The sequence below is a fragment of the Salvelinus sp. IW2-2015 genome, linkage group LG10 (genome assembly GCF_002910315.2).
Source record: "Salvelinus sp. IW2-2015 linkage group LG10, ASM291031v2, whole genome shotgun sequence".
In the NCBI taxonomy this organism is placed as follows: domain Eukaryota; kingdom Metazoa; phylum Chordata; class Actinopteri; order Salmoniformes; family Salmonidae; genus Salvelinus; species Salvelinus sp. IW2-2015.
In genome coordinates this window covers 1849852-1863506 of record NC_036850.1, presented here as the reverse complement: position 1 = coordinate 1863506, position 13655 = coordinate 1849852, and the positions used below count along the sequence as shown (strand labels likewise).

The window sequence follows — 13655 nt, the reverse complement described above, 5'->3', positions numbered from 1 at the left end:
TGCTTATTTTTTTCTTTAAGCAGCAGGACCGCTACCTCCGCCTTTGTGCAAGGAGGGGCACTGCCAGAGCCCTGCAAAATGACCTCCAGCAGGCCACAAATCACTAATTTGGACTCTTTTGTGTATGTCCATTACATGAAATCCAATTAAAAATCAATTTAAATGACAGGTTGTAATGCAACAAAATAGAAAAACGCCAATGGGGATGAATACTTTTGCAAGGCACTGTATATACAGTGGGGAGAACAAGTATTTGATACACTGCCGATTTTGCAGGTTTTCCTACTTACAAAGCATGTAGAGGTCTGTAATTTCTATCATAGGTACACTTCAACTGTGAGAGACGGAATCTAAAACAAAAATCCAGAAAATCACATTGTATGATTTTTAAGTAATTAATTTGCATTTTATTGCATGACATAAGTATTTGATACATCAGTAAAGCAGAACTTCCGTATTGAGCGAGTTACTGGTACTTCCTGCTTAAATCTTTGCTTGTAAGCAGGAATCAGGAGGATAGAATTGTGGCCAGATTTGCCAAATGGAGGGCAAGGGAGAGCTTTGTATGCATCTCTGTGTGTGGAATAAATGTGGTCCAGAGTTTTTTTCCCCCTCTGGTTGCACGTGACATGCTGGTAGGAATGAGGTAAAACGGATTTAAGCTTGCCTGCATTAAAATCCCCGGCCACTAGGAGCGCCGCTTCTGGAGGGGCATTTTCTTGTTTTCTTATGGCCTTATAAAGCTTGTTGAGGGCGGTCTTAGTGCCAGCATCGGTTTGTGGTGGTAAATAGACGTCTACGAATAATATAAATGAGAACTCTCTTGGTAGAAGGTGTGGTCTACAGCTTACCATGAGGTATTCTACCTCAGGCGAGCACTACCTAGAGACTTCTTTAATATTAGACATTGCACACCAGGAGTTATTGACAAATAGAAACACACCCCCACCCCTCGTTTTAACAGACGTAGCTGCTCTGTCCTGCCAAAAGACGGAGAAGCCAGCCAGCTCTATATTATCTGTGTCGTCGTTCAGCCAAGTCTCTGTGAAACATAAGGCATTACAATTTTTTATGTCCTGTTGGTAGGATAGTCTTGATCGTAGACAGTCCAGTTTGTTTTCCAATGATTGCACGTTGGGCAATAATACTTGTCGGTGAATTCTTCATGCTGATAATGGGGATTTGGGCCTTGTCTCCATAAAGCAGTATATCCGTCGCATCGGACTCATTAAAGAAAAAATCTTATCCAGTTCAAGGTGAGTAATCGCTGTTCTGATGTCCAAAAGGTATTTTCAGTCATAAGCGATGGTAGCAGCAACATTACGTATAGAATGAGTTACAAACAATGCAATTMTTTTTTTTTTTAAAGCCCGTAAAACAGCAGCCCTCCTCTCCGGCGCCTTTATTACCACTGTCTGGATTACATCTTCAAACCAAGAGCAACCATGGCATCCGTGACAGAGAGGGAGAAGCGTCCATCCATGCATACGGGTAAGAGAGTCTAACTAGCTACATTTTCAGATATTAAACATTTCTAATTTTGTCAGAAAGTCGTTTTCATTTCAAGTTAAAGTATACCGTTAGCTAGCTAGCTAACATTAGCTTGCCCCGTTAGCTAGCTAACATTACGTGTATGATCTGTGTAGTAATATTATTCATATCTCAGAGCCATTTGCATTGCTAGTTATAGCCTAATGTTAACTAACATTGAACCTGGTTGGATAGTTATCTGCAGATTCATGCAAGGTAGTAACGTTATGAGTTGGGATTATGATTCATTGTTTCGCTAGCTAGCTACATGTCTAAACACAAGACTCCACTATTCAAGTAACTACACTACCGGTCAAAGGTTTTAGAACACGTACTCATTCAAGGGTTTTTCTTTATTGTTACTATTTTTTACATTGTAGAATAATAGTGAAGACATCAAAATGATGAAATAACACATATGGAATCATGTAGTAACCAAAAAAGAAATTAAACAAATCAAAACATATTTTATATTTCAGATTCTTCAAATAGCCAACAAGTGCTCAACATATGTGGGAACTCCTTCAAGACTGTTGGAAAAGCATTCCAGTTGTAGCTGGTTGAGAGAATGCCAAGAGTGTGCAAAGCTGTCATTAAGGCAAAGGGTGGCTATTTGAAGAAGGTCAAATATAAAATATATTTTGATTTGTTTAACACCTTTTTGGTTACTACATYATTCCATGTGTGTAATTTAATAGTTTATGTCTTCACTATTATTCTACAATGTAGAAAATAGTCAAAATGAAGAAAAACTCTTGAATGAGTAGGTGTTCTAAAACTTTTGACCGGTAGTGTATTTCAATAGAATGTTTGTCATTGCGACAACTGTCGATAGACGTAGCTGTTAAATTCGCTCTGGCTATCTACTCCCGATTTCAGAGCACTCTAGTCTGAGTGGCCAGAGTGCAGAATAACTGACGAATTTAAGAACACTCAACACCCGTTGAATATGGCCGGTGTCAGTGAACGTTGGCAAAAAAAAGCGTTATTACATTGTTGCCAGCAGCACAGTTGCATCACCAATACTCTGGATAACATAAAAACAGCCCAACCACCTCTGCTAGGGTGAGTAAAATGAGCGGTTCTCTCATTTGTGTCTGGAATTAGCTAGCAAGCTAGCCAATGTTAGCCAGTTAGCTTGGGTTCTTCACGGCTGTTGTTAGGTCAGAACGATTGGATCAACCATACTCCTCGGCCAGAGCATCCAGTGTATGCTTTGAACGCTCCGAGAGTGGAACACTCGGAATTTACAAAGATGGACAATTTGACAATGCTATGAGTTTACGAACGCCCAGAGCACACTCTGTCACTCAAGATTAAATTCACGAACACACAGTTTAAGCCAGCCTTTAGTCTTGAAATGTTTTGTTGTTTAGTACATAGCCTCACATGTGACTCTTTAAAGAGATGGGTGGGGCTAAAGCTTAAGAGGGTGTGAACGATGCCGAATGGGTGTAGACAAAGAAGAGCTCTCCAGTAGGTACCAAAACTTTCAATGGGCATATTCTCAAAAGTCAGGTTACAAGTTTTTCAACTTTGAAAGCATAGTTACTTTCCCATTGTTCCTCAACTGTATTTTATGATATACCATTTTCTTTCTCCGAGTCTCTACTTTTATCCAATGCAAAAAACACAATTTCAAATGTTGCTACATAAGACCGAATCGAGCCGGTCGGTCACATTTGTTGTGGGACTCATCACATACGCTGCTGCTACTGTTTTATCTCTCCTGTTGCCCAGTCACTTTATTCCTAGGTATATGTACATATCTACCTCATTTACCTTGTACCCCTGCACATCGACTCGGTACTGGTACCCCGTGTATATATACTCATTGTGTATTTAATATTACTTTCATTGTGTGTTATAACTTTTCTATTATTTCTCTATTTTCTTCCTCTCTGCATTGTTGGGAAGGGCCGTAACTATGCATTTCACTATTCGTTTACACTTGTTGTTTACGTAGCACGTGACAAATAACATTTGACGTGTTGACGTCATTTCACAGGATTCGTTTTTGGACAGAAGCCAATCATTGGATGTAGCCAAATATTTTATCAATTGTTTTAAGCATTAAATGACCTGGTATGATGGTGCATTGATCAGTTATACAGTTTAAAGACGTTCTTTTTGTGTTTACCCAAAGTCTAACTTTAAGCAGAATAAGTAGTAATTCATGTCCTCTACTGTATGTCCATTTAAAATATATTATCATATCATCAGCTTCATCGACTGAGTGAGGCCTCACACACTAGCGATTCTTTCCATGCAGAGTTAACGGATGAGTAGGCACTGTGTTTTGAGTGTTGGTAGTGTGTTGGTAGTGCATTGTTTAATGCAACCTCATGCAACTGATGCGCCAACCCCTCGCACCTTCACCATAGAAATACACTGAATTGTCTCCGTCAATTGATGCTGCGTTGCTCAGTGTGAAAGAGCCTTAAGACCATATATTTGTAGGAACGGAGCCATGATGAGCCATGATTTTCCATATCAATTACCTTTGCCATGCCTTGTGTGTGGAGTAACACTACCAAGTAATATTAAAAGTCATCCTTGAGTAAGTAACTACTAACTCCGGTTCATTTAACTCCTTGATTGAAAGAGTGGAAATTATGATCCTGTGTTTMTTTTTTTTGAGGTTAGCGTGCTCTGCCGGCACAGTTTTTGACACATTTGGACAGTAGATGGTGCTATTTTAATGTTTTACTGCCAAAATCAGGGTTTGATTTAGATGTGAAGAACATTTTTTTAAATAAACACTTTATAAATATGTTTATTCAAAATGAAATATATACAGTTTTGCTGTGATTTCATGTAGAAAACAATCATAAAAATTGCAATAATTTAATAATGAAAACAAAAGATGGAGTAAATTTTACACAAAGGAGCAATGACAGGAGTAAAACTTAAGACATAGTCCAACCAACATAACTTGTTCTTTGTTGATAATGTTGAAACAGTTTAAACGGTTTAATTTAATGAGAATCTAGGAAAGTACCATAGCTGCATTTAAACAATGCTGCACTCAAGTGGTCTGGTGAAACCATTTGTGACTGGTGTAGCCTCAGATCGAGTACAGAGTTAAATTCTAACAGGCAGTTGGACAATTTTCTGGAACACACTAACCATTTTCCAGTAGTTCCACATACCTGTTCTGTAGAAAGATGTGAATATAATGTACCATTTTACTGGAGATGGTGAAAGTGTGATGATTTAGGACATTTACATCTGGTGTCGGTGTACACAAAATGTACGCACTCTAAAAAAATAAACACTAAGATAATGTAAGCAACACTAAAGATTACGCTAACACAGCCATGGAGCATTAAGCGCTTATGCTCACGAACACCGTTGTAATACAACTGGGGCCATATTAGCAACTCGTTTTTTTCCCTCATGAAGTACAGATATGCACTAACAAGGTCACCTGGTATCCATATCGGATCCATGCTGTATTCAGCACATTGGAAACAACATTCAAGAGTCAGAATGTAGAGGAGTGTGGATTCAATATGGATAGCAGGCAAATAACAAGATGAAAGGTATCTGTCCACTAACAAGATATGTCAGACGCAACTGAATCTTCTGGGAAGGGGGAAAAAAACACTAGTTGTGAGTAAAAGGTATGGGCATCCTTAATATTGCACAACACTTATATAATATGCAGAGTAAGGTTTTTGTGCGGGGGGAGGGGGAAGCAATCGCTGTGGATGAACACGGAGGAAAACAAACAGTGAACACTGACATTGCTGCCTCCTTGTCTCATGACTAACCTTATGCTAAGGGAGCATTACGCTGTCACGTGTTAACCTTGACCGCCCACATGAGTTACATTTCAGGCATTCACACCAGCACGAGCCCCCAAGAGTAAATACAGGCAGCAAGGCCATGTCCTGGACAATGCAGAGTGGGTGGCTACTGACGGGCACTTTTCCAATGTTTACATGGCAAATACGAAAAGGTCTCTCAAAAGGGAGACAGTAAATAAAAAGGAGGAGAGATTACGTGAGAAAATTAATATTGTGACTGGAGAAATTCCTTACYAAGACCGTTTCAAATGAGCCGATTCAACATTCAAACGAGGCAAGGGACCATAACATTTTTACAAAAGAATAACAGAGAAAAAGCCATGAGACAAAGTGAGAGAGTAAAATAAATAAAAACTTTACACTAGGAAACCAGACTCTAAACTCAAGGTGGTTCTGTGCCGTGGCGCAGAACTAGCGTGTAAGAACGCGTCGCATGAATACAATGAAGGGTGCACTTATGGATATCCCACCTTTTGGCTGAAATGTCTAATGGAACACTAATCCCTATTTTGCATGCAAGTCTACTCTACATTGGTCCAAAAAAAGACTTCAAGGTTTCACTTTCCAGGTCGGATCTAATTGGTTCAGGAAGCTCTCAAAATGTTATTCGTGTTCAGAATTTGACCCCTAAAAAATACAGTCAAACAAACATCAATCTCAGACATGGGTTTCACTTAGTGAAACAAAGAAATGATAAGAAAACAAAGGTGAGASAAAAAATTGCACGCAAACCCACTCAACCTCTTCAAGGACAAGGGCTTGGCTCAGGTGGTCAACATTAATCTGCATTGAAATGGATTTTACACTGCACTTATCAGTTGATGAAATTGTGCATTGAGAGACATTTACACCAGTATGCAATTAAAGTGGGCCAATCCCCAATTGAAATAGTTGCAAAGCAGTCAACCTCCCACTGTTTTGTAAAAAAGCTGGGGCTTTAGAAATGTAACCACTCTTTGTCATAGACAGAGCTATGGATACAAGGACGAACCATCCATGATATAACATCGTTTTAACCATGTTTTGAGGCTAAAGTGTTTGTTTACATTTAGAGTTTACAAACACTAGAGTAAAACAAGTTAGTGATGGGGTACAACAGCTGTTCTAGTTATATTCTTCAAAAATCAATGAGTATGCACCGTGTACGAAACATGCTCTTTCAATGACAGAATGACAAGGTGAAACCAGGGGAAAGCTATGATCCCTTATTGAAGTCACCTGTTAAATCCACTTCAATCAGTGTAGATGAAGGGGAGGAMACACGTTCAAGAATGATTTTTAAGCCTCGAGACAATTGATACACGGATTGCGTGTGTGTGCCATTCAGAGGACGAACGGGAAAGACAAAATATTTAAGTGTCTTTGAACCGTGTATGGTAGTAGGTGCCAGGCGCATCGGTTTGAGTGTGTCAAGAACTGCAACGCTGCTGGGTTTCAACAGTTTCCCATGTGTATCAAGAATGGTCCACCATCCAAAGGACATTCAGCCAACTTGACAACTGTGGGAAGCATTGGTGTCAACATGGGCCAGCATCCCTGTGGAACGCTTTCGACACCTTGTAGTGCCCCGACGAATTGAGGTTGTTCTGAGAGCGAAAAGGGGTGCAACTCAATATTAGGAAGGTGTTCCAAATGTTCTGTACACTCAGTGTATATCGTTAATGTATAAGTTCAAAAATGTATGTAGCAACTGTGGATTGCCCCTTTAACAAAAGGGCTGCTTTTTCCTTCATTGTATAAATATTACAAAAAAACACCAATATGGTGAATATAAATCAAAGAAGCCAGGAGTAATCCTCTGAAAAATGTATTCACCCTTGKTATTTCCTATTAACCTTTGAGCAAAAGACTAAGGCATCATCTCAAATTGATTGAAAAACTCAATCTTGTTTCAAACAAATGTTAGACGATCATATCTTATGAAAACAGTAGTGAATTAATGTAGGACAACTTTATCTATAAGTCCATAGGTGTCACTCCATTTAGTCTATAACTAGAAGGAGTTAATAAGTTCATAAACTCATTGTTTAACATAGACACTCAACCAACCAGAGGTTGGCACATTATTTGATCGTTTGAGGGAAGACTGTTCGTCTTTTTCAATCACTCTGGTGCAATTTTCAAAAGCATCTTTCACAATTCTTAGCACAAAAATCTAAACATTTCATCAAAATGGCTGTTTCAAAACTAAGTGCATTTACAAAAAAATTCACAGTCACTTGTCCACTCCAAGTATCTGCTTTTCATTACTTTTTATATGATTATCTTGTAATTTCTTAATTTAACTATAACCGAATTAACATGCTCAAAACTGAAGACTACTGAAACAAAAGTGTATAGTGCCTAGTTACTACATTGTCCATTGTCATCCTTCATCAGCCAGTATTCTTCAATACGATCTATTATTCCTTCGATTCAGCACTTCAAAAATATCAGTTTTGAAAATTGCACAATGTATTTTCTGCTATCGGATTAAAAGTTATTTAAAATGACTAAACTGTGAGCCTGTTATTATCTGATGTATTGGTGACTAAGCAAAATGTTCTCATGGTTTTTGAGAAAAAATTGCATGAAAGACTCCAGGACTCGGAGATGAAAGATGTGTTCAACTCCAATGAAAGGTTTTGAACATAAGACACGGGCAAAATACCACTTACATCAAAAAAAATGCACCAGAGTGATAGACATAAAACCTGTAATGTTCATTTCACAGTCTTTGATTTTAACAGAATATTAAAATATTTCTCCTTCATTAGATCCAAGTTCAACGAGAATGTGGCAATGCCTTAAATTGTAAAAAATGTTTTTGTCATAGCGAAGACAAATTAGGAATTATTCCAAGTTTAGTTCAGTCAAGTCCAGTTCAGTTCCTCAGGACTCTGTGTTGTCCTCCTTTGAATATTCCTCCACAAGCTTCTCATAAGAGTGGTCATGTTCTGATCCATCGCTGGTGAACACGGACTCTTCTGATTCAGAGCCCTGCTCCTCTTTGGAGTCAGTCTCCGACTCTACATTTTCGTCGCARGTGGTGATTGACAGCTTGGCTTTAGCATCATCGTCCTCATCCTCCAGGTTGTTGTTGAGGACGTTSTCCTCGTCAATAAAAGTGATGTTCGCATTCTGGAAGATCAGGGACTGGTACTCTTTGGAGTCCCARAGCCGTCGGCCACCCATACCGCAACCTCCACCACCGCCCAGGCCYCCACCTCCGCTCTCCTGGTCCACCTCTTTGTCCAGTTGGTTCTCGTACATCCTCTCCTGGTCCCCGTCCAAATCACCCTCCCCATGGTCCTCTGTGAGCAGCATCCCGTTCTCCGAGCCCAGGAGGTAGTTCTTGGACTTTGAGAAGGCCACGGTGACGCGGTCACTGAAYCTGTAGCGCCGCTTCTGCCGCGGTGAGCGGTCCAGGCTGAGGATAGTGTTGCCGTTGCAGGTAACCGTGTCGCTGCAGCTCTGGGAGCGGTTCGCCTCCTTGGCCTTGTTACTGGCATCATTACCATCACAGTGGACCCCGCCACCATCTGTCTTGACACCAATCTGTTTGATGAGGTCGTTGTAGCCTTCCTGCTTCTTGGACAGGAAGCTGAAGATGTTAACGTCGTTGGCGGTGGGCGGCAGGTGGAGGGCCTTGTGGCTCTCCTTGTAGTGCCTCAGCTCGTCAAGGGAGAGCTTGCGCCGCTTGCGTCGTTTCTTCAGAGCCTTGTGGGCCTCCACGACCATGCGCACCTTCCAGTTGAAAAACAGGGAGAGCCAGGCCAGACCCAGGTAAATCCACACCTCCACAAAGTAACGGTACAGAGTGGGGTAGTCTGCATTTGGATCCACACCTGAATAAAGAAAAACAGGAAGGGAAAGTTTGAGTATGTATAAATGTCAATGTCCAATTTTTCGAAAGAGGTAGTACACTGCCGTTCAAAAGTTTGGGGTCACTTAGAAACGTCCTTGTTTTTGAAAGAAAAGCAATTTTTTCGTCCATTAAAAAAACAGCAAATTGATCAGAAATACAGTGTAGACATTGTTAATGTTGTAAATGACTATTGTAGCTGGAAACGGACGATTCTTTTACTTTGTTTATTGAATTTTCAACACCAATATTTACAAAATAATTGCACTTGTAAGTTGGAGTCGGAAGTTCACATAGACTTAGGTTGGGAGTCATTAAAACTCGTTTTTCAACCACTCCACACATTTCTTGTTAACAAACTATATAGTTTTGGCAAGTCAGTTAAGAAATCTACTTTGTGCATGACACAAGTCATTTTTCCAACAATTCTTTACAGACAGATTATTTCAATTATAATTCACTGTATCACAATTCCAGTGGGTCAGAAGTTAACATTCACTAAGTTGACTGTGCCTTTAAACAGCTTGGAAAATTCCAGAAAATTATGTCATGGCTATAGAAGCTTCTGATAGGCTGATTGACATAATTTGAGTCAATTGGAGGTGTACCTGTGGATGTATTTCAAGGCCTACCTTCAAACTCAGTGCCTCTTTGTTTGACATCATGGGAAAATCAAAAGAAACCAGCCAAGACCTCAAAAAAGAATTGTAGACCTCCACAGGTCTGGTTCATCCTTGGGAGAAATTTCCAAATGCCTGAAGGTACCAAGTTCATCTGTACAAACAATAGTACGCAGGTATAAACACCATGGGACCACGCAGCCGTCATACCGCTCAGGAAGGAGACACGGTCTGTCTCCTAGAGATTAACGTACTTTGGCGCGAAAAGTGCAAATCAATCGCAGAACAGCAGCAAAGGACCTTGTGAAGATGCTGGAGGAAACCGGTACAAAAGTATCTATATCCACAGTAAAATGAGTCCTATATTGACATAACCTGAAAGGCCGCTCAGCAAGGAAGAAGCCACTGCTCCAAAACCGGCATAAAAAAGCCAGACTATGGTTTTCAACTGCACATGGGGAAAAATATCGTACTTTTTGGAAAAATGTCATCTGATCTGATGAAATAACAATAGAACTGTTTGGCCATAATGATCATCGTTATGTTATCTCAAGACATCAGTCAGGAAGTTAAAGCTTGGTTGCAAATTGGTCTTCCAAATTGACAATGACCCCAAGCATACTTCCAAAGTTGTGGCAAAATGGCTTAAGGACAACAAAGTCAAGGTATTGGAGTGGCCATCACAAAGCCCTGACCTCAAACCTATAGAACATTTGTGGGCAGAACTGAYAAAGCGTGTGCGAGCAAGGAGGCCTACAAACCTGACTCAGTTACACCAACTCTGTCAGGGGGAATGGGCCAAAATTCACACAACTTATTGTGGGAAGCTTGTGGAAGACTACCAGAAACGTTTGACCCAAGTTAAACAATATAAAGGCAATGCTACCAAATACTAATTGTAAACTTCTGATCCACTGGGAATGTGATGAAAGAAATAAAAGCTGAAATAAATCATTCTCTCTACTATTATTCTGACATTTCACATTCCTAAAATAAAGTGGTGATCCTAACTGACCTAAAACAGGGAAATTTTAATAGGATTAAATGTCAGGAATTGTGAAAAACAGAGAGTTTAAATGTATTTGGCTAAGGTGTATGTAAAATTCCGACTTCAACTGTACATAGGCGTACAGAGGCCCATCATCAGCAACCATCACTCCTGTGTTCCAATGGCACGTTGTGTTAGCTAATCCAAGTTTATAATTTTAAAAGGCAAAATTGATCATCAGAAAACCCTTTTGCAATTATGTTTTCATAGCTGAAAACTGTTGTGCTGATTAAAGAAGCAATAGAACTGGCCTTATTTAGACTAGTGGAGTATCTGGAGCATCAGCATTTGTGGGTTCGATTACAGGCTCAAAATGTCCAGAAACAAATACCTTTCTTCTGAAACTTTTCAGTCTATTCTTGTTCTGAGAAATGAAGGCTATTCCATGCGAGAAATTGCCAAGAAACTGACAATCTCGTGCAATGCTGTGTACTACTCCCTTCACAGAACAGAGCAAACTGGCTCTAACCAGAATAGAAAGAGGAGTGGGAGGCCCTGGTGCACAACTGAGCAAGAGGACAAGTACATCAGAGTTTCTAGTTTGAGAAACAGACGCCTCACAAGTCCTCAACTGGCAGCTTCATTAAATAGTACCCGCAAAACACCAGTCTCAACGTCAACAGTGAAGAGGCGACTCCGGGATGCTGCCCTTCTAGGCAGAGTTCCTCTATCCAGTGTCTTATTTTGCCCATCTTAATCTTTTATTTTTATTGGCCAGTCTGAGATATGGCTTTTTCTTTGCAACTCTGCAACTCTTGTTTGGTAAAATTTTTTAGCCGAGCAATCGCAAATAGATATTTTTTATGGTACGTAAAACCAGTCTGATTTGCATCCGTCTCAGTGGACTAATCCATTGAGGAGGCCACGGTCCAAGAAGAAGTGAAATCAGCTAATATCTATAAGGCACATCTCTCTCAGGAATGTGCACTTTCCCACCATTTCATGCACATTCATTGTTTCATAAATTGTGTGAATCGTTTGCCCTTTACATGTTTGTCAATCAATTCCCCATTACATACTGTATATCACCAGTAGTAGCTTACATTGACCGTTAATTCCCATAATAAACTACAATGTTTGTTTGGTTACAGTAAATTCTGTTAATGCATTCCATATATTAATATTAGTCGATTACCGTTCTCATATTGTCGGGACACTTTTCAGAGCTCACAACATATGCTACACTTGAGAAACAAATGTTGCTTTATTTCATTCAATTTTCCGAATTGTCAATTTATTCATTGTTTTGTTTGGAGCGCTCCTGTCAATGTTAAGGACATTACGCATATAGAAGTAGGCATAGGCTACCTGGCCTGCGCGCAAATGTAGGCCTATAAATTGTCTTAACTTTGGAGCTTCAAAGTAATTTTTTCTTCACCTCAAAACAGGAAGTAAGATTTTAGAATCCATTGAGAATGACAATAGCTTGTCAATGTATGAGAAAAATATTTCCAGCTCTCTCCCTTTCGATAACCACTCGGCATGAAAGGGAAAAATGTAATGCTCTGTTCGAGTGGAAACTTCATAAAACACCTGATTACTTTTAATCCCTTGCAGAAATAGCCTACAGTTTTGTCTGTGCCGAGCTCACTGGCGCAAGAAACTCTGAGGGCCCAGAATATTTTATACAATGTTMCAAATCAGGCCGGACACAGTTGAAAGTTGATACAATGTTTAAAGTTTGTTACAGACAGGCAATGTGTAGCCAATGGGATTTTACAGGATATTTATTTTTAATCATGATATTTTCTACCTGCAGACKGCAATGTTTTTATTTTTTGGCTTTATGTAGGCAATTTTTTACATAGTTGGCAATGGCAGTGTAAGTTACTTTTATATTTGTATCATTTTCATTTAGATAGRATTTAAATTAACCACATGAKAATGCTTTTTGAGATCCAAAGACTTATGAATTAAATGAAACTGTTCAAACGAAAATGTGCATATAAAAATCAGAACCGGCCCTTTCCTGTTTCAGCATGACTTGTGTTCCTGTCCATACAGAAATAGTTTGTAGAGATCGGTGTAGATGAACTTGACGGCCTGCACAAAGCCCGGACCTCAACCACATCGAACACCTTTGGGATGAATTGGAACGACAACCGCGACCTATCGGCCCAACATCAGTGCCGACCTCACTAATGCTCGTGGCTGAATGGAAGCAAGTCCTCGCAGCAATGTTCCAACATCTAGTGGAAAGCCTTCTCAGAAGAGTGGAGGCTGTTATAGCAGCAAAGGAGATAGCAACTCCAGATTAATGCCCATGATTTTGTAATGAGATGTTCGARGTGCAGGTGTATAGTTGATTTTATTGAAACACATAGGGTGTGTCTATATATGGAAAAATATATGTTTAAAAATGTTGACCAATTGATTGGTCGAAAGAAAAGACAACTCTATTTCGACCAATATTTTTTTGSCGGGGACAGTCCTAATGCGAGTAGACTGCTGACTGGCTATGAAATCCTCCTCTATGAGGAAATAGCAATACTTTTTGAAATGGTCTGTTTGAGATACAAGTTTGAGTTGGGGTTTAAGTGTTTTCTCTCCAWTTTATGCTTTGGCCACAAATACAAGTATAGGACGAGTCAACAACATTATTTTTTGTATGCGTTAACAGAATATAAACTTTTAAAAGTGAGATTATCACTTCACAGTTTTATTAAGCACATTTCTGAGGAAGTGGGAACATTGTTGCATGAGAACTACCAAACCATATTGGGTTAAAAGGTATGTTGAAAATAAGAAGTACCTTACAAAATACAAGTTGGCAAAAAAAAATCACTTGCAAAGTCTAAGGA

The 13655-nt window shown here is 39.6% G+C and overlaps 1 protein-coding gene across 1 annotated transcript in view; it reads right to left on the bottom strand.

Moving 5' to 3' along the window:
- Nucleotides 1–4288: 4288 nt before the first annotated feature.
- The window catches only part of kcnk5a (potassium channel, subfamily K, member 5a), a 53957-nt gene continuing 44590 nt past the window's right edge, over nucleotides 4289–13655 (bottom strand). The window contains exon 5 of the mRNA XM_023995102.2: nucleotides 4289–9169. Within this exon, the coding sequence (XP_023850870.1) occupies nucleotides 8214–9169 (956 nt within the window). The 3' untranslated portion in view covers nucleotides 4289–8213. The remainder of the gene's footprint in view (nucleotides 9170–13655) is intronic.